General features: G+C 37.6%; 1 protein-coding gene across 2 annotated transcripts in view; it reads right to left on the bottom strand.

Moving 5' to 3' along the window:
* The window catches only part of ADAM9 (ADAM metallopeptidase domain 9), a 116,725-nt gene that overhangs the window by 70,939 nt on the left and 25,152 nt on the right, over positions 1-20,634 (bottom strand). For both annotated transcript variants that reach the window (XM_074208954.1, XM_074208950.1), the window contains exons 3-6: positions 15,784-15,848; positions 8,684-8,762; positions 5,819-5,895; positions 5,143-5,353 (exon numbers count right to left, since the gene is read on the bottom strand). In XM_074208954.1, the coding sequence (XP_074065055.1) occupies positions 5,143-5,353; positions 5,819-5,895; positions 8,684-8,762; positions 15,784-15,848 (432 nt within the window). The remainder of the gene's footprint in view (positions 1-5,142; positions 5,354-5,818; positions 5,896-8,683; positions 8,763-15,783; positions 15,849-20,634) is intronic.

The following is a 20,634-nucleotide window of genomic DNA, read 5'->3' as shown; positions in this document are numbered from 1 at the left end:
AGCACACTTTCTGGTGATGCCTCAGCTACAGATGCATCTACACATCAAAGTCTGCTATGGTCTGGGGCTGTATAGACCAAGCTTAGCTCCAGGTTCAACACATCACCCAATGAGACTGACTTTTCTTGCTGATTTCCTAAGCTGTCCAGGGTAATAAAATTGTTTCACTCTGACCATTTGTTGATTCCGCCATTCCAGAATTCAATTTGAAGTGATATTTTAATGTAATGTAGAAGGGAATCTGGGGCAGTTCAGGCAAGGTCTTTACTCTGCCATTTTGGCCCCATGAAATGGATCCTGAATCTACATCTAAAATCTATCTAAATATGTTTATATTGGTTTTGTATTTATTTTTGTATACACGTTGTATTTATTTATTTGTACTGTATCAACTATAAAGGATGTAAATTTCTGGAGAGCAATCACAGTTTCATTTTTGCCCTTGAATTTACTGCCTAGCAATACCTTACAATTGTTTGTTTAAAAACTTAATGAAAGCTTGTAGAATGGAACCGAACAAATCTAAGAACCTGTAAGTCTTAGTATCAGACTTATGAGACTATTTCAGCCTGGTTTCTTTGCTTTTTGCTACAAGCAAAATCCACAATCCCAGGAATTCCTTAAAATCAAACATTTCTAAGAGAAATTTACTGTGTCCAACCAATTTTAATTGTGTGTCTCACAGCTCAGATTACCATTCCATTTTGTGCCTACAAATCAGATATTAGAATATCTCATTGCATTCTACCATGAAATAAAGTATACCACCACAGTATTCCAAATGCTCAGTGGTCACAACATTTATGTATCATTTCTGATTATATAATACTGTGACAAAATGATAATGGGCGGGGGGGGCTAGATGGCATAATGGAGAGTACACCAGGCCTAGAGTCAATAAGACCCTAGTACAAATTCAGTCTTAGACATTATCTATATGACCCTGGGCAAGTCACTTAACATGTCAGTCTTAGTTTCTCCATACATCAAATAAAGACTCAAGATTATTGTGAAGATTAAATAAAACAGTAATTATAAAGAATTTAGCACAGTGCCTGACTTCTAATAAACACTATTTAAATGCTCACAATTATATTGTGAAAAAATGCATCCATTATTAAATAACACAGTTACACTATAAGTATAGGGCTCATAATAATGCTTATCAAGCTTTCTTAAGTCTGTTGCCTGATACTACTTAGCATCTGATCTATTTCTAAAGGAATGCATGAAAATTTTAACCTAGGGTGGGGTGAAGCCAAGATGGCAACAGGAGAGGACCTTCTCTCAGTTGCTCTAGAGCAAAACTTATAAACTAAGTACTCTAACCACATTTTCAAGAAACAGAACCCACAGAGGGATATAGTGAGGCAGTTCTCCAACCCAAGGTAACCTGGAAAAGAGCAGAAAGGCTCTGCTCCCCAGAGTTGGAGGGGTGGCCCACCAGAGTGAAAGAACTTCAGCCTCCCAGAGGCAGCCCCAGGGCGCTGGGAGCCGCAGCTCACAGCAGTGGGGGGAGTTTCCTGAGTTACACCCCGGGGAGCACTGGGCACAAATTGGGGGAATTAGGGGGGGACCGGGCCTCTGCCAGAGTGAGCACATGAAGCCCAGCCCTCAGGGTACACAGAGAGCAGCGTGGCAGCAACAGCCCAGATCCAGGAACCAGAAGCAGATGGAGTCCGTAAGCAGGAGCCCCCCAGGGCATGAGCCCATTGAGCTGAGGAAGGGGAGTGAAGAGAGACAGCTGAGCTCTGCCCCTGGAACAGGACTCGGGTTCTGCCCACATTCAGATCCTGATTGCAGTCCAGGCCCCCCCATAGAACATCAGGGCCCCCCCTACCTCAGCCCAATGGCAGAGCGGGGCACATATGGTCATTCACAGACCAGGAGGGAAGACAGAGCCTCACACACTGAGACCCTTGTGGGAGTATCCCAAAAGCTCAGGAAGCACCCCAAAACCAGGCTCAGGCTGGGAAAATGAGTAAGCAGAGAAAAAGGAGGAGCACCATTGAGAAATACTTTGCCTGTGATTCCCAAGAAGGATCAAAACACTCAATCTGAAGATGAGGAAGCATAAGCTCCTGCATCTAAAGACTCCAAGAAAAACAGAAATTGGGCTCAGACCATGACAGAGCTCAAAAAAGACTTTGAAAATTAAGTGAGGGAGATAGAGGAAAAATTGGGAAAAGAAATGAGAGAGATGCAGGAAAAATATGAAAATGAAGTCAGCAGCTTAGTCAAGGAGATCCAAAAAAATGCTGAAGAAAATAACATGTTAAAAACCAGCATAGGTCAAATGGATAAAACAGTTCAAAAAGTTATTGAGGAGAAGAATGCTTTAAAAAGCAGGATTGGCCAGATGGAAAAGGAGATAAGAAAGCTCTCTGAGGAAAACAAATCCTTCAGACAAAGAATAGAACTCAGGGAGATTGCTGATTTTACGAGAAATCAGGACTCAATACTTCAAAACCAAAAGAATGAAAAATTAGAAGAAAATGTGAAACATCTCACTGAAAAAACAACTGATATGGAAAACAGACTTAGGAAAGATAATTTAAAAATTATTGGAATACCTGAAAGTCACGATCAGGAAAAGAGCCTTGACATCATTTTCAAAGAATTATTACAGGAAAATTGCCCTGATATCCTAGAAGCAGAGGGCAAAATAGAAATGGAGAGAATCCACTGACCTCCCCAAGAAAGAGATCCAAAAAAAAAAAAACCCAACCCGCAGGAATATTACAGCTAAGCTCCAGAACTCCCAAGTCAAAGAGAAAATATTACAAGCAGTCAGAAGGACACAACTCAAATGTTGTGGAGCTGCAGTCAGGATCACACAGGACTTAGCAGCAACTACATTAAAAGCTTGTAGGGCTTGGAACATAATATTCCGAAAGGCAAAAGAGCTTGGAATGCAACCAAGAATCAAATATTCAGCAAAACTGAACGTCCTCATGGGGCGGCTAGGTGGCGTAGTGGATAAAGCACCGGCCCTGGAGTCAGGAGTACCTGGGTTCAAATCCAGTCTCAGACACTTAATAATTACCTAGCTGTGTGGCTTTGGGCAAGCCACTTAACCCCATTTGCCTTGCAAAAAACCTAAAAAAAAAACCCAAAAAACTGAACGTCTTCTTCCAGGGAAAAAGGACTTTCAATGAACCAGGGGAATTTCAAATGTTCCTGTTGGAATGGCCAGAGCTATTATTTGAAGATCAAACCTTCTGTTCTTCAAATACAGGACTCAAGAGAAGCACAGAGAGTGAAGGAGAAGAGGAAAATATGAGGGACTTAATGATGATGAATCACATGTATTCCTGTATAGAAAAATGATACTGATAATACTCATATGAACCTCATTTAATAGAGCCAATAGAAGGAGCTTTTATAGATGAAGCACAGGAGAAAACTGAATTTGAAGATATATTTTGGTATAAAAATGGAGTCAATAGATAAAAGGGAAATGTAATGGGAGAAAGAAAAAGGAGAGGAGGAATAGACTAAGATATTTCATATAAGAAGATTTTTCTTTATTACAATGAACTATTGCAATGATATGGAAGCGGGGAAGGTGAGGGGGGAATGAGGGAATCTTTGCCCTCATCAGAGGTGGCTAGGAGAGGAAACAGCATAGATACTCAATAGGGTATAGACATCTGTAGGAAGGAGAGAAGGGGGACGGGGGAAGGTGGGGTATGTGGATGATGGAGGAGAGGATGGACCATGGGGGGAGAGTGGTCAGATATAACACATTTTCTTTTTTTAAACTTCTTGCAAGGGGCTGGGATTGGATGGCCTGTACGGGACCATAGGGCTGGGTGGATGCCGGGTAAGGGGTGGTATGTGAGTTTGGGGCCTCTTGGCCCCAGGGTTGGGGATCTGCCTGCTGTGCCACCCAACTACCCTACAGCAGAGACAGAGTGAAAGGAGAGAGAAAATATAGTTCATGGTAGTAGAGAAGTATGAATGGAGAGAGTTGAGATCAGCAATGGCAACAGTGGAAAACTATGGAAGTAACTTTTGTGATGGACTTATCCTAAAGAATGTGATCCACCTACGACAGAGCTGGAGGTGTTGGAACACAGACTGAAGCACATTTTTATTATTATTATTGTTGTTGTTGTTATTATTATTTTCTGGGGGGTGTTGCAGGGCAAATGGGACTGGGTGACCTGCCTGGGGCCACACAGCTGGGTGATTGTTAGGTGGAGGGCCAGAATTGGACCTGGGTGCTTCTGGCTCAAGGGCCAGTGATCTGTCTGCCACCCAGCTGCCCCTACTATTATTATTACTATTTTATTTTATTTTGGGTCTTTTTTTTTTTTTGGTTTTTGTAGGGCAGTGAGGTTGGGGTGGCTAGCATGGGGTTCGACAGCTGGGTGACTGTTGGGTGTCTGGGGCCAGATTTGGGTTCAGGTGCTACCGGCTCCAGGGCCAGTGCTCCTGGCTCCAGGGCTGATGCTCCATCCACTGTGTCACCTGACCATACCTACAATTATTATTATTATTATTATTATTATTATTATTATTATTATTATTATTATTATTATTTTTAATTTTAATTTTTTTCTCTCCCCTTTACTTTATCGCTTACATGGATCTATATGTTCTTGGGGGAGGGGCTATTATGCTTACTCTTAAACAAGAATATTTTAGTAACGTATAAAAAATATTATTTGTACAAAATAAGAATAAATAAATTAATTTCAAAAAGAAAGAATATGATTTATCTGTCATCACTTTCAACTGGGATCAATGTATAACATAGAACTAATGTAAACACTAACAGAATGCCTTCTGTGGGGGGTGGGGGAAGGGAAGCAAGAATGGGAGAAAAATTGTAAAACTCAAAATAAATAAAATCTTTTAAAAAAAAAATTTTAACCTAGAGGTTCATAATCTTGCTTGTGACATGGCTCCCTTGAGCAGTCTGGTGAAACCTATGACAAAACCCCTTTTCAGAAGCATGTAACTTAAAAATTCTTAACTAAAGGTAGTTTTAACTACCTTTAACTAAAGCCAAATTTCAAGTGGAGATTGATGAAAAGAAAGAGAATATCTTTTTTTGCATATATGTTTATATGGATCATGTTAAGAACACCTTTTTAAAACTGAACAGTAGAGGGCACAAGGGAGTTTCCTTACCCTCAGCAGCTGAGTCATACTAAGAGATTGTTTCTGTAATTCCTTTTTCTCTTCCTTTTCTGTGGTTTCTTTCTTCAAGTCTTTAGTAGTTACTCCACAAGCCAGAGGTTCTTGTTTAACATTATCCAGACGATAAATGAGGTGTTCAAAATGAGAACTAGATTTTAGAGGTTCAATCCCATAGCTGGCACTCTCCAAATGGAGCAATCCCCTAAAAATTTAATGACTTTCAAAATCAGTGAATTGCAAAATTCAGTTAAATAGAAAAAGTTCATATTCTCAAAAATTAACAAACTTATATGAATCATAGAATACTAAATATAAGAGGCTCTTGGGAGATTGTTTAAACTAACCACTCCATTTTACAAATAAGGAAATGAAAGTTCAGAGTGGAGAACAGTCTTGTCTTGGTGGCAGAGCTTAGATACGAATCCCAGCCTTCTGATTCAGAACTTGGTGATCTTTCCATTACATACCACATTACACCTATACAACTGTAATTTACAAAATTAACAGACAAAAGCAATGACACTCAAATTACACAGTAAAAACCCCTAACAGTTATACCTGAAATTTTCCACAGTTTCAGAGATAAAAAGATAGGAAGAAGATAAAAAAAGTGGAGATGAGATTAAGAAAAAATTTTAAAATAAAAAAATTTAATAAATTGCTTTACCTGAGCCCAAAACAAATGCTAAGTGCAACAGATGAATTTGGGACACCTTCCACAGAGCCCCGATAATGGCAATGATCCTAAATGAGAAAAAAAATATTATCTGCATAATAATCTTATTGCTAAAAGTCACCACTGAAATTAAATTCTATACTATCAAAAACTCTTTGATTGTAACTTACATTACATATAAGGACTTAAGAATGGAATTTTTAAAGATACCGTTTCTCCATTCCCACAATATAAGTACACAAATGCTTAGGCAGAAGGGCCAGAGGATGCTAAGAACAAACAGTTCCGCCCTGATGACATTCCAACCTAGAAGTAAACAAGGCAGCATTATGGGTAGTTTTATACTGTAAAACAGTGATGAGGTTAGTGAATGAAGACCATGGAGTCAGGAAAACCAAGGCTCAGCATCTCAGTGCACACTGGTTGAGTGATCTTCATCTTTCAATGCCCCAGCTAATTCTCCAAGACAGTAAACAGTTCAGATGTTGGTGTTCCTCCTTCAGGAGTTCCTTACATCAATGAAATCACAGGATCAAGTTTTAAATGTTTTCAAGACACAGATACAGTGAGCAAGAGTAGTCAGTCTTCTAGTATACAGGAGGACCTTGTGATGGACCGAGGCCAAGAAAACAGTTAACTAAACTTTATTATTGTTGTCATTAAAGATGGATGCTGTTGTTTTCTCATGAGGGTCAATTTGTTACAATTATGAATTGTTATGATTTTATAAATGTAATGGTTCCTTTATTTAAAACTTAAACTATTCATTGGTCAGTGACTATTCAAATCCATTACCATTTACAAAGTCTTGTTTCTTTAGCAGCTTACAAGCTCTATTCACCTCCAAAAATATCTTTAAAATATTTACACACTAAACATAAGCATTATTTCAGTATCTGACAAATGTTTATCTATCTTATGGTGATTTAAAATTAGATTTTTCTATTTTTCTAATTCTCTACAGGTGACAATTTTATTTTGAAAATAATTTTCTTCCAGCTGATATTACACATTAAAGGATGATGGAGGGGCAGCTAGGTGGCGCAGTGGATAAGGCACTGGCCCTGGAGTCAGGAGTACCTGAGTTCAAAACAGGTCTCAGACACTTAATAATTACCTAGCTGTGTGGCCTTGGGCAAGCCACTTAACCCCATTTGCCTTGCAAAAACCTAAAAAAAAAAAAAAAAAAAAAAAAAAAAAAAAAAAAAAAGAATGCTGGAACAATAGGAAATATATCAAATTCAGAATATTTTTAATCTGCCTAGATTATGAGGCAATTTTTCATCTACAAACAAATTTAAAAAAACTCATTAATTCTAGTTTGTCTTTCTAGAACCTAAAAGATAAAATTCTACAATAATATTTTGTAAGCTCACAACGACACAATCTCCAAGGATGCTACTTAAAAAACATCTTCAAATAAAACTTGATCACAAGAAACCTCTATATGGATAGAATAAAATTATGAGAAGTCTATTTTCAGCTTCCCTTAACATCACTCAAAAAGGAACCCTAAAGTTCATTGATGGAAAAAAGTAAGTATGTGCATTAGTGTGTGAATTTGCAGGTTAATGTGTGGGTGTGCATCTGTGTGTTTTCTACTTCATCTTCCTGTCTACAAATTGCAAAGGATCAGAAGATTTAGAACTGAAATGCATCTTAGCAATCATCAAATCCAGTATCTCAAACTCCTATAGATTTGGATTCGTATTATCCAGGTTGTATTGATTTTTACATATTTTGCTAAACATTTTGGATTGGGTTATACTAGGGAGTTTGCTGTAGGACACCTCTGATCTAAACTAATCTCTTAATTTCTCCAGAGAAGAAAATAAAACTCCTAGTTACAAAAGGAGTCTTTGCTGAATTCAATTTCAAGTAACAGAATATAGCCTCAAATTCTGATTTTCAAACTCAGGTTTTCCTCTTTCACAACAAGGATTTTGCTGCCTCTGATGATCTCCAAACTTATCAAAGAGGGAGAAATCATTTGATCAGTGACATGAATATAGTTATTTTTAGAGGGAAGGAAAAATAAAAAGAATCTGCTCCTTCATTATCAAAAAATACCCTAGAAGTTTTTCCTCTCCACTCTTTCAATGTAAGAGACTCGCAAATCAAGAAAAGTAGATCTCTCAAAACAGAGAAAACTCCAACGGAATAAAATTCACTTTCAATATAAGCAAATATTCTAGAAAACAGTCCTCAAAAGACTATGAATCTGAATTTATACAACAGAGACAAGCTTAATTTATTCATATTTTAATAAAAGGAGTAGGGAAATATTTAACCGCTAAATGGGATAATAACAAGATACACTGCTGCTTAGCTTAGACAAAAAAGTAGAACTGCTTGTGCTATAGCTAAACATCACGGAGAGCCAAATTCAACAAATGGTAATTAATTGCTCAGGTCCAGGCCAGCTTTGTCCCCAGGAGAGATTCCCAGGCAGAGAGGACCACACCTATTTAGTCGTTGTTTTCAGTGAGCAATGAGAGTTTTAGCATACAGAACAACAAATAAATTAATAAAATGTCAATGGTTTACTATAGAAGAGCTAGTTCCCAAGTCAGCAAACTTAAATATAAAATATACAATACAATATAAATTTAAAGACCTCAACTAGAATTGTAGAAATTTACTTACAAATGTACAAAAAGTATTAGCTACTTTTCTTAAATGTGTACAATACTGGGACCTCTGTTTTTGCTTTGGTAAGCAGAATTAAATCTTATTTCCCAAGAATAATTTCCTGACTTTTAAAAAATAAAAAGTGCACTAAGTACCTGAACAAAGACATTTGAAAAATACAGTCCTCTAAAAAGTCTTGTGCCAAGGGCAAAGGAAAAAAATTACCTCCATATCAGGATGATCCGTGAGCAGAGACCCCTCCTCACTGTAGGTATAAACTACAAAATCTTTGGGCAACAGTCCCCTAAAAGATAAATAAAATGTGCTTCATTTATTATGCTTTTTTCCCTACATAAATAAAAGAACTCAGTCACTAGACAATCTGGTCTAATACCAGGAAATAGGTAACATTTGATGGAATTGTATTAACATCAAATCTAATATTAACTACTCTGTCAATAGACCATATCGACAGTCAGAAAGCCCTGAACAATTCCAGTTATGTCAGAATTGTAGTAATGTCCTAGCATTCCTGTTCTAGAGGCCTTTAATCTCAATTAGGTTGAAGTCCCCACCCTAGGAGCTTACTAGGAAACAAAGCCAAACTGAACCAGATCAACTGCCAAAGTATTTTCTAAAATCCTTGTGTTACTCATTGGAATTTATGGTGAATTAGATCAAGAAGGGTAAAAAAAATAAACTCAGAATAAAATGCTAAGGGGTACATTGCTATGGGAGGGTCTCATGATCAGACTTCACTATCTAATATGACTGCCTCCCCTTTTCCTCCTAAAAGTATAAAAACCTTTTTTTAAAAGTTTCTTTTTTTTTTGGATGGGGGGTTAGAATATCCATTTATTCAGATATCCTACAACCTTACAGCCCTATTATGTTAATTAAAGATACCTTATTCCTCCATTTATATGTCTGATTTATTTCAGTGGCACATTAAAGCAACTAAAATTAAATTCTGAAGACATTATTTAAATATAGGATATTCCATTGTAAAATCAGTAATAAGTAGGAATGAAATTAGGATGAAAATAGTGACCAATGGGAAAAAAAGGATATTAAGTTCCCTGATTATCTCTTATAGTCATAATGTGTTTAGCCTAATTCTTTGGCATGATTACTAAATGAGCATCCCTGTCTCCCTACTTCCTGCTAAGACAGTGATACAAAAAAATATTCCTAAATGTCAAAGGGAAGGGATAAAGTCCCCCCTTCAGGACTTCATCCAAATGCATTTTCTTTCATACTGAACATCCATATTCCACCTTTCTTGAGAAATAATTAGATCTAAGGCACTGTAGGTAAGAGTATATCTACCACATCTTAAATGATCGACAATGAAACAATTCAGTAACCATTTAAAGTAAAACACAATTAAGTCTGACCTTAGATGAATTTGGAAAATTGTCACTTGCTCATGAGCTCCCTCAAACTAAAACTAGGTAAGATGGAAAATGTTCATTTCATCTATGTTAGTAGCACTACACCTAAAAATTGGAAGCAAATATAGCTTTAAAAAATTAATTTGGATATGCTAAGTGTTTGAACCAGTTTACATTTCGTATAGCAAGAAGGCTTAGGAAGATTCTCCAGTCACAGTATAATCACACTACTAGAAATTCTATGATTAAAGATTCAACAACTTCTTCAATTGCAAATAATTTAAGAACGTGGGGAAGAGTAAGACAATGGAAAACCGTTGTGCTTAGAATCAGGAAAAAAGTATAAATTGTTGTGAGGAAATATCTTAATGTCTCTAATCAGGAGTAGGCAAATTATGTCCCATGGGTCAAAGCTGACTCCTTTAGATACAATAAAACAATTTACAAAAGTAAAAACATTCTTAGCTGGTGAGACCTTAAAAAAACAGGCAGAGTTGAGGTTAACTGGGTCAAAGTTTGCAGAATCCAATCTTAAATAGCAGCCCAAGAGTTGTAAAAGTTAAGTGACTTCCCCATGTTCACATATCTAGCCACGGCAATGGAATCTGAGGCCAGGGCTGCCTTCAGGACAGAAACTATCCAAGGTCAGCATTCTATTTATTACAAAATGACATGTTGCTTCTCTGTTGAGAGGAAAGTGATAAAAAATTTTAGTTAAGTATCAACTAAAATTAAAAATTTCCTAACAGAAGGTAGGTGTGGATCAACTCATGTCACCCACCTAGATAAATTCCAAGTAAGTTCATAATTTAGTTATAAAGGATCAAGGAAGAAATTACTTGTCAGATCTATGGATAAGGGAAAACACATGACCAAGTAAGAGACAGAGAGAGATCACAGAAGATGATGATATGAACAATTCTGATTATATAAAACTAAAAAGTTTTGGTACAGATAAAACCAATACAGGCAGCTAGGTGGCACAGAGAACTGGCTCTGGAGTCAGGAATACCTGAGTTCAAATCCAGTCTCAGACACTTAATAATTATCTAGCTGTGCGTGGCCTTGGGCAAGCCACTCAACCCCATTGCCTTGCAAAAACTAAATAAATAAAACCAATGCTGCTAAAATCAGAAGTAGGGAACTGGGGGAAACTGTCAGATGACTCATTTTTAAGATAGTTAGTGAACTGGCTCAAATTTACAGGAATAAGAGACATTCCCCAATTGATAGACAAAATATACAAACAGGCAGTTTTCAGAGGAAGAAATGCAAGTTATCAATATCAATATAGAAAAAATGCTCTAAATCACTTAATGGAGAAATTCACACTGAGACAGCTCTGATGTGCCACTTCACATTCATGACGTTCAATGACAAAGGTGAAAAATATAAAAGGAAATTACAAACACTGAAGGGGCAATGGGAAAACAAGCATTTTAATGCACTGTTAGTAGAGCTGTGAATTAGTTCACCTCCTCTATTCAGCAATACAGTACCATGTCTAAAAAAAAAAATCTATTAAACTAAGCATAGTCTTTCTATAGCCCAAAAAGATCAAAGAAAAAGGAAAAAGGTGGAGCCAAGAGGGTGACAGGAGAAGAGCCTTTCTTAAGAGCTCTCTCAAAAATATTTCAAAAACCTTAAAATTATGACTCTAACTAAATTTTCAAGAGACAGAATCCACAGAAAAACCCAGTGAGGCAAGGTAACCTGGAAAATAGTAGAAAGGATCTATTCCATGGGGTTGGGTGGCAGCATGCTGGAACAAAAGAGCTTTAGCCTTCTGGGAACAGGCCCAGGGCACCTGGGTCCCTGGGAGCCCCAGCTCCTGGCAGCAGAAGCAGTTTCCTGACCAGCCACTCCAGAGAGCACCAAGCACAACTTGGAAGATCAGTGGGGAAACCTCTTCCAGAGTGAGCATGAAGCCCAGGCCAGCATGACCCTCCTCAGAGCAGGCCAGATCCCAGGAAACAGAAGCAGGCCTGTGGAGCCACCCAGCAGGGAACTGCCCAGCACCTGCTCCCTGCAGCCCATGGAAGGTAAGGGAGTGGAGGAAGACTGCTGAGGTCTATCCTCTGTCCCTTGGACAGGACTCTGGGGTTTTGTCCATATTCAGACTCTGGTCACAGTCTGAGGCCTCCACACTGCCACAGAGCAGGGACCCTCCTCACAGCCCTGGGAAAAAGGGGTGAGCTTGTGATCATTCATAGACCAAGAAAGCAGTCAAAGCCTCCCATAAGACACTGAAGGAACTGAGATCCTTGTGAGGGTGTCCCAATGATACTCAAAAGCTCAGAAAGCACCCCCAAAACCAGGCATAGCCTGGGGAAATGAATAAACAGAAAAAAAAGGAACTTGACCATAGACAATTACTTTGGTCCCATGGAGGACCAAAACACATACTCTGAAGATGAGAAAGTTCAAGCTTCTGCATCTAAAGCATCCAAGAAATATAGAAATTAGGCTCAGGCTATTACAGACCTCAAAAAAGATTTTGAAAATCAAGTAAGGGAGGCAGAAGAAAAATTGGTAAGAGAAATGAGAAAGATCCAGGAAAAAATATGAAAATGAAGTCAGCAGTTTAGTCAAGGTGATCAAAAAAATAACATTAAAAACCAGTTTAGGTCAAATGGCTAAAACATTTCAAAAAGTTAATAAGGAGAAGAATGCTTTAAGAAAGAAAATTGGCCAGATGGAAAAGGAGATAAGAAAGCTGCCTGAGGAGAACAAATCCTTCAGATGTTAAATGGAACTAAAGGAAGCTAAGGACTTTGTGAGAAATCAAGAACCAATAATTCAACACCAAAAGAATGAAAAACTAGAAGAAAATGTGAAATATCTCATTAAAAAACAACTGATCTGAAAAACAGATACAGAAGAAGTAATTTAAAAATTGATGGGCTACCTGAAAGTCATGATCAGGAAAAGAGCCTTGACTTCATTTTTAAAGAATTTCTACAGGAAAATTGCCTAAGATCTTAGAAGCAGAGGGCAAAATAGAAATTGAGAGAATCCATCAATCTCCTCTGGAAAGAGATCCAAAAAAAAAAAACCCAACCCCCGGGAATATTATAGCCAAGTTCCAGAACTCCCAAGTCAAAGAGGACACAATTCAAATATCGTGAAGCTACAGTCAGGATCACACAGGATTTAGCAGCATCTACATTAAGGGCTTGTAATGCTTGGAATATAATATTCTGGAAGGCAACTGAGCTTGGAATGCAACTGAGAATCAACTACCCAGCAAAACTGAACATCCTCTTCCAAGTGGAAAAGATAGACTTGCAATGATACAGGGGAATTTCAAATGTTCCTGCTGAAATGACCAGAGCTGAACACTAAGTTTGATCTCCAAGTACAGGACTCAGGTGAAGCATAGAAAGTGCAGACAAGAAGGGTAACTTATGAGATTTAATGATGATTAACTGCATATATTCCTGCATGGGAAGATGATACTGATAATATTTATATGAACCTTCTCATTTATTAGAGCAGGTAGAAGGAGCTTTTATAGATGAGGCAGAGGAGAGAGCTGAATTTGAAGATATAATATATTGTAAAAAAGGAGTTAATAGGTGAAAGGGAAATGTACTGAGAGTAAAAGAAAGGAGAGGTAGAATAGGCTAAGATATTTCATGTAAAAGAGTCAAGAAAAAGATTTTGCAATGGTATGTAGGGGGAAAGGTGGGGGGGGATGAGGGAGCCTTCATTCTCATTTAGAAATGGCTCAGAGAGGAAACAGCATACACATTCAATAGGATATAGACATCTAGAAGGAAAAAGGAGAGAAGGGGATAGGAGGAGGGAAGGGGAGATATGGATGAATGGATGACAGAGGAGAGGGTAGATCATAGGAGAGGATAGTCAGAAATAACACATTTTCTTTTTTACTTTTTGCAAGGTGATAGGATTGGGTGGTCTGTCCGGACCAAGGGGCTGGGTGGTTGCTGGGTCTCTGGGGTGGGATGTAGGCTTGGGTATCTTGGCCCCAGGGTCAGTGCTCTGTCCACTGGGTCACTTGGCTGCCCCACAGCACATTTTATAAGAGGGACAGAATGAAAGAAGAGAGAAAATTCAATAGATAGTAGTGAGGAGGAATGGATGGAGGGAATTACAATCAGCAACAGCAACTGTGGAAAAACATGGAAGTAACTTCTATGATGGACTTATGATAAAGAAGGTGTTTCACCCGAGACAGAGCTAATGGTATCAGAACACACACAGAAGCATTTTTTTCTCTTTCTCTCACTTTATTCCTCATGAGGTTTTATATTTTTGTAGGGAGAGGTGGTATTATGTTTACTCTTACAATAATAATATTTTAGTAATGTGTAAATAAATTAAAGAAAATTTTTAAAAATAAAGTAGATACCTCCAAAAAAACAAAAGAGGAAAAAGACTCAAGTATACAAAAGTATCTATATCAGATTCAAAGAACTGGAAACTAAGGGAATGTGCCCACCAATTAAGAAATGACTAAATAACTTACGGGTATATAAATATCATATTTGCATATTCATGTATATATATATATATATGTTCAATTAGAAATGATGGCTTCAGAGAAACTTGTATGAACTGATGCAGAGTAAGATAAGCAGAATCAGAAAGATCAATTTGTACAATAACAGCATTGTAAAGACTAACAGCTTCAAAAGATGCACAACTCTCTTCAACATAATTCTAAAAGGCTTCATGATGAAACATGCTACCCCACCTCCTGCTAGAGAGGTGGCAGACTCCAAGTGCAGATTGAAATTTAATTTTAAAAAATTATTTTATTTGCATACAAATGTTAGTAACAAGGAGTTGTTTTTATTGCTTTCTAAATTGAGAGGAGAAGCAAGAGTTGAATGGGAGATGTTAAGTACAGGGGAAGGGAGAAGTCACGATGATGATATGAAAAAGGAAATAGAAGAAGGGAAGAAAGAAGTTACAATTGCTTTTCAGTTGATTGTATTCCTTTGAGATACTCTATTTAGGGGGTGGAGGGGAACACAAGGCAAAGGGGTTAAATGACTTACCCAAGGTCACACTGTTAGTAAGTTTCAACTGTTTGAGACCAGATTTGGACACAGGTTCTCCTAACTCCAGGGTCAGCTCTATCTACTGCAACATCTAGCTTTCCCAGAGATACCATATTTTCTTAAGACTGTGAAATAAGGGGTGGCTAGGTGGCACAGTGGATAGAGCACCGGCCCTGGAGTCAGGAGTACCTGAGTTCAAATCTGGACTCAGACACTTAATAATTACCTAGCTGTGTGCCTTGGGCAAGCCACTTAACCCCAGTGCCTTGCAAAAAAAAATAAACTGTGAAATAATATATGAGAAAATCTGCAAGAGACACTAGCGCTTGATGTGGATTTCAATCTTATTAAACTTTAAAATATCAAATTAATCTATACTAGTTATATTAATATCTCTTAATTTAATTTATTTATTTATACCTTTTCCCTGAAATGTTCACAAATAGAATAGGAATTTTAATTGAGAGAGAGTCTGACTTTTAGATCATGAAGACAGGTTCAGGGAAGAAGTTTGTGGAGCATTATAGTGAGAACCTCTGACAAGTTAGGGAAAAATCATAAAAATACTAGGTATTAGATTGGAGAAGGGGTGCCAAAGATTAACAGAGAGTCTGAGAAAGGAAAAATAGAAGGGCAATGAAGATAACAACTTTCTTCACAGTCCTAACTAGCTTGTCTGAAAGTTTTTCCTTGTATCTAACATTCCCTTCTTGAAATTGAAACCCATTTTCTTACTCAACTTTCAAAAGAAAATTATGAATAGTTTATCTTCTCCCTCTTAACTTAATAGTTGAAGTATTGTTGCTATTCCTATCATATAAAACCTAAAGCAAAACTTAACTAGAAAGAAAATCTAAAGCCTCAAAAAGTACTACCAAAAAACTACTAAATAATGTCTTACCTATTTCTTTCCAGATGAACAACATGTTTCTTTCCTTCAGTCTGAATGACATAAGACACCTGGTCCTAAACGGAAAAAAAAAAATAAGTCACAATTGCTTTTCAAGTCATTATTCGTATCAACAAAATACATCCCAAATTAGGATAATGATCAATATAGTTCAGTACTTTGCTTCTGATATTGTCACCAAATGATAACTAGCATGTAAATAGAACATTTGTAGTCAAAATATTATAGATGTACTCTGACTATCCTTATAGGAAGTTGTGGAGCATTAGTAGAAAGAACATGGAATATTTAATTAGTAGGAAAAACATGGAATATTCAATCAGAACACCTAGATTCCAAACAAAGCTCCTATCATTTACCAAGTCACAGGAACATCAGTCACAAGAAATCTATTCCAATGTGGGTGAGCCTGGATTCTTAAAGGCTAAGTCAATGAAGAACAACATCTAGCAGATGCCATCTTACTGAAAAGGATTTGAATGTAGTTCCTTTGGTGCACAATCAACTTCAGAGGACCAATCTATATAAGGACAAAGAGGTTTAACACCATTTGGATGGTCACAAAAACCTATATAAAATCTAAACAAATGTATAAGAAACAGAGAATCTATAGAAAAATATAAAATAATTCTTAGTCTTGTGTATAGTGCCTAAAAAGGCAGTGGCAAAACAGCAAAAAGGGGTCAGAGGGTATTAAGGATCACAGTTATCACTTAATTAAAAAGCAATTATTAAACACACTTAATGATACTTTATCTTATTGAACTGTATTACTCATAATGAGTATAAATAAAAAGATCACCATAAAGAGAACAGTATTTGATGAGCCAAATCTATTTCAGAAGATGAAGGAGAAACATTCAATAAAAAATAAAAAAACAGGTAAAGCATAAGCCAATAGAGACAGGAAGAGAGCTTGTGCCAGAAAAGCCAATGTGATCACAGGAAACCCAGTCAAAAGTCAGAAAAGAGACAGACAAAGGAAACCCTCAGAAGCACAGGTAAATGCTCCCATTGACGAAGGTGAGAAGAGGAGGCAGACCAGGAAAGCCAGCAGAAGTTTCTACAATCAAACCTTAAACCTTTCATCTAATTCTCAGGGGTCTATTACAAGCTATTACAAGCTCCTGAAATGAACTTGAAGCCAGATTCTTTCTAAAAACTGTATGTCATAACAAATGGAACAGAGCCTGGACATGCACCCCTCAGAGAACCGATAGCTATAATAAGAGGCAGAGCTAGCTCTGGGTTGTCAGATCAAGGAGGACTGTGATGGAAGAATAAAAACCAGAATAGTCTCTGGCATCCAAAGAGTGTCAGTTAAGAATAACCTAGAAGAAAACAACCCTACAACAACTACAAGCAGGGCCTGAAAGGGGGAGAAAAAAGGCTTGGTTACATAAGAATTACAATTGTAGAAGAAATGAAATAAATTGGAAATGAAATAAGAGTTCAGCGGAGAAAAACTGAAAAACTAAACAGTTTAGAACCAAAAGTATTAAAAAAAAAATCACCCAAGTATATCAACATCAAATATAGAATAGAGCAATCAGATCTCCATCATTTCCTGAGACAGGAAACAATATGAAAATACCAAAAGATTAGGAAAAATATAAGGTATCTACTGTCAAAAATGACTCTGGGGAAAAAAAAGTCAAAGAGGTAACGCAATAATGAGCCAAGAAATAAGTTAAGTTGTATTATAGCAGAGTTAAAACATAATCATAAGAAAATTGCATGGATATATTATATAGACTGGAATGTGGTATTACAATGACACAAATAATAACAAAAGCTAAATTATCCTGCAAATCTGAATACAATGATATAGGGAGAAAAATGAATCTTATGAAGAATCAGAAAGGGCAAATCTAGCCATATCACTCTCCTACTCAATAAACAGCTAAGATTCCCACCAACCCCCCTTGCCCCACAAATATTGTAAATATTGCTCAAGATTAAGAAATCAAAATGACTAAAAATTTGCATGCTACACAAAAAGCCTAACACCAGTATCATAAATCCTTTGATGAAGAGTGAGGAAGGTGCAGGATGGATCAGGCAAGAATTGTAAACCACCATACACAGAAAAAAGAAACAAAAGTAGACAAGAAATCACTCCAATCCTTCCACCAAAAAGCTTCCGAAGAGATTTTCCTAAAGTATTCAGGTCTGAGCATGTTACCTTATTAGTGGATAAAACTCAATGGCTCCTTAATACATTTAGGATCAAACAGAACCTATTCTGTTTGTAATTTAAAGTCCTTTATCATTGGGTCCCTTCCTGCTTTTCCAGTTTTCTTACATACTATATTCCTATATGTATTCTACTGCCCCAGCACTATTGCCCTACTAGCTTTTCCATTTATAAAAATTATATACTATCTCTATACCTTTTCACTGTCTGTCCCTAGAATGTACTCTCTTAGTACCCTTAGAATACAACTCTTAGAATCAAAATTCAGCTATAAAGCCTTTCCGGATCCTTTCAGCTTCCCTCTCCCATGAGCTTGGTAAAGTAATCCTTTGCACTAGCCTCTGGCACCAGCACCAGGTGTTCTCTAACCTGGTACCTGGGTTATCTATGATCTGACATGGAGTCCTACTATGAATCAAACTTGTCATATTATTAGAGTTACCCCTCATTATCAAGGTTTATATTCACTGGGTAGCATAGGTATAAGTATTGAGATCTCCTCACACTGCCTCACTCTCCCCTAGTAGGGATGGGAAGCCAGCTTGTTTGCAAGCCATTTTCCTCACTTCGAAATTAAACTTCTGTTTGATTCCTAACTCTCCTCTCTCTTGTCTGCTTTGTTCATCTCTGATCACTCACAGGTTAGAGTCCAGCTCCAGGTCAATGGACAATGTACAGACATATAGATTGTGTCCTGGGTTAGAATTTAAGATCTGTGAGGTCACAGACTTTCACTCTGGAATTTCTACACCTATAGTTTAAAACAGACCTGAGCACATAATCTGTGCTAATTAAAGTCTTTCTGATAGATTTTCTTTAGAATCATTTGTCTGTGTACAGTGAAGTTCAAGGAAGACCAAATCCAACACAAAATTAAAAAGAAATTTTCAAAAAGTAATGAAACTCTTAGTCAAAGGGAGAAAACAGGAAAAAAGACAAATAGATTTACAAATGGTGGGGGGGGACTTGCAGTCAAAATGGTGGAGAGAAAACAGGTACTGTGCTAAGGTCTCCAGGTATTCCCTCATAAATAATATGAAACAAACCTCATAACAGAAATTTGGGTCAACAAAACCCAGAAAAAGGTAGGAGAAGAACATCTACTTCAAGGTCTGTCTTCAGGGATCATGGGTGAGCCGGGGCACAGAGCAGAGAGCCAGTGCAGGGTCAGCAGGGTGAGAGTTGGACTAACCTAAGAGCCAGACTAACCTAAGCAGCAGAGGCTTTGACTGAGGGAGCCCTGGAAGCTTTGGCTGTGGGAGCAGCAGTCTAGGATGCTCCAGCAGGGCTGGAGGACTAGTTTCAGTACAGAGTTGCAGAGTGCATCTGGACATCAATCTGCTGAGCTCGGCTAGTCTGGAGGACCAGGGCCATGGGCTCCATACTTTCATTTCAGTGGAGCCCTCCTCCCAGAACAAACATAGTAACAGTGCCCCCATGCCCGCCAGGCTCAGTTATGAGGGAGCAGAGCTCCCTCAGCTGAAAAGGGGGATTAACATTCTCAACCCAGGGTGCAGCTCACAATGTTCAAGGATAACAGTATCCTGCAGCACCACCCACTCCCTCCAGGCCTAGGAAGAAAGCCAGGCCTCCAGAGAAAGCAACCAGCACCTGATATTGACCAGCCTACTTAAAGTTACTAAACCCAACATAGTGAGCAATGCCTCTAGGAACCTCAAAACCAAAGGTTGGTGAACTAGCCCCTCTCCCAAGACAAGATCTTAGGAAAATGAAGAAAAGCCAGTGGGGGGGGGGGTCAAAAGAAAATTACCTTGGAGGCAAAGACCCTAACTCAGAGAGATCTAGAACTTCTAAGGAAAATATGATTTGGTCTCCAAACCAGAAAGACTTCCTTGAAAAAAATCAGGAAGAAGTTTACAAATCAATTGGAAAATCTGGGAAAAGAAACCCAAGAGAAAATTAACATCTTACAACAAGAAAACAGCTCCTTAGGAAATACAATTGGACAAATGCAGAAAGAAAATAATTCTCTCAAAAGGAAAACTTCAAAAATAGAACTGACCAATTGGAAAAGGAGTAGCAAAAGATAAATGAAGAAAATTCTTCTCAAAAAAAAAAAGAATGGAATCTATGGGAAACTAATGACTTCATGAGACAACAAGAATCTGCTAAACAAAATCAAAAAATTAAAACAATAGAAGAAAATGTAAAATACCTCATCAGCAAAACCACTAACCTTGAGAATAGATCTAGAAGAGACAAGTTAAGAATCATTGGGCTCACTGAAAATACTGAAGAGAAAAAAAAAAGTTTGGATTTAATATTACGAGATTTAATGAAGGAAAACTGTCCTGACATCATAGAACCAGGTGGCAAAATAGTTATCAAAAGAATGCATCAATCCTTCTGGAAAGGGACCACAAAATGACAACAACAAGGAATAATGTGGCCAAATTCCAAAACTATCAGATAAGAGAAAATCCTGCAAGAAGCCAGAAAGAAAGAATTTTGATACCAAGGAGCCACAGTAAGGATTACAAAGAACTGGCTACATCAACACTAAGGGATCCAAGGGCTTGGGATGCAATATTCCAAAGAGCAAGGGAACTTGGAATGCAGCCACTATCCAGCAAAACTGACTCTTCTCTTACAGGGGAAAAGATGGACATTTAATGAAATAAATG

Source organism: Macrotis lagotis, chromosome 1 (assembly GCF_037893015.1).
Source record: "Macrotis lagotis isolate mMagLag1 chromosome 1, bilby.v1.9.chrom.fasta, whole genome shotgun sequence".
NCBI classification, from domain to species: domain Eukaryota; kingdom Metazoa; phylum Chordata; class Mammalia; order Peramelemorphia; family Peramelidae; genus Macrotis; species Macrotis lagotis.
Note: the sequence above shows the minus strand (reverse complement) of the source record. Positions and strands in the feature narration are given on the sequence as shown.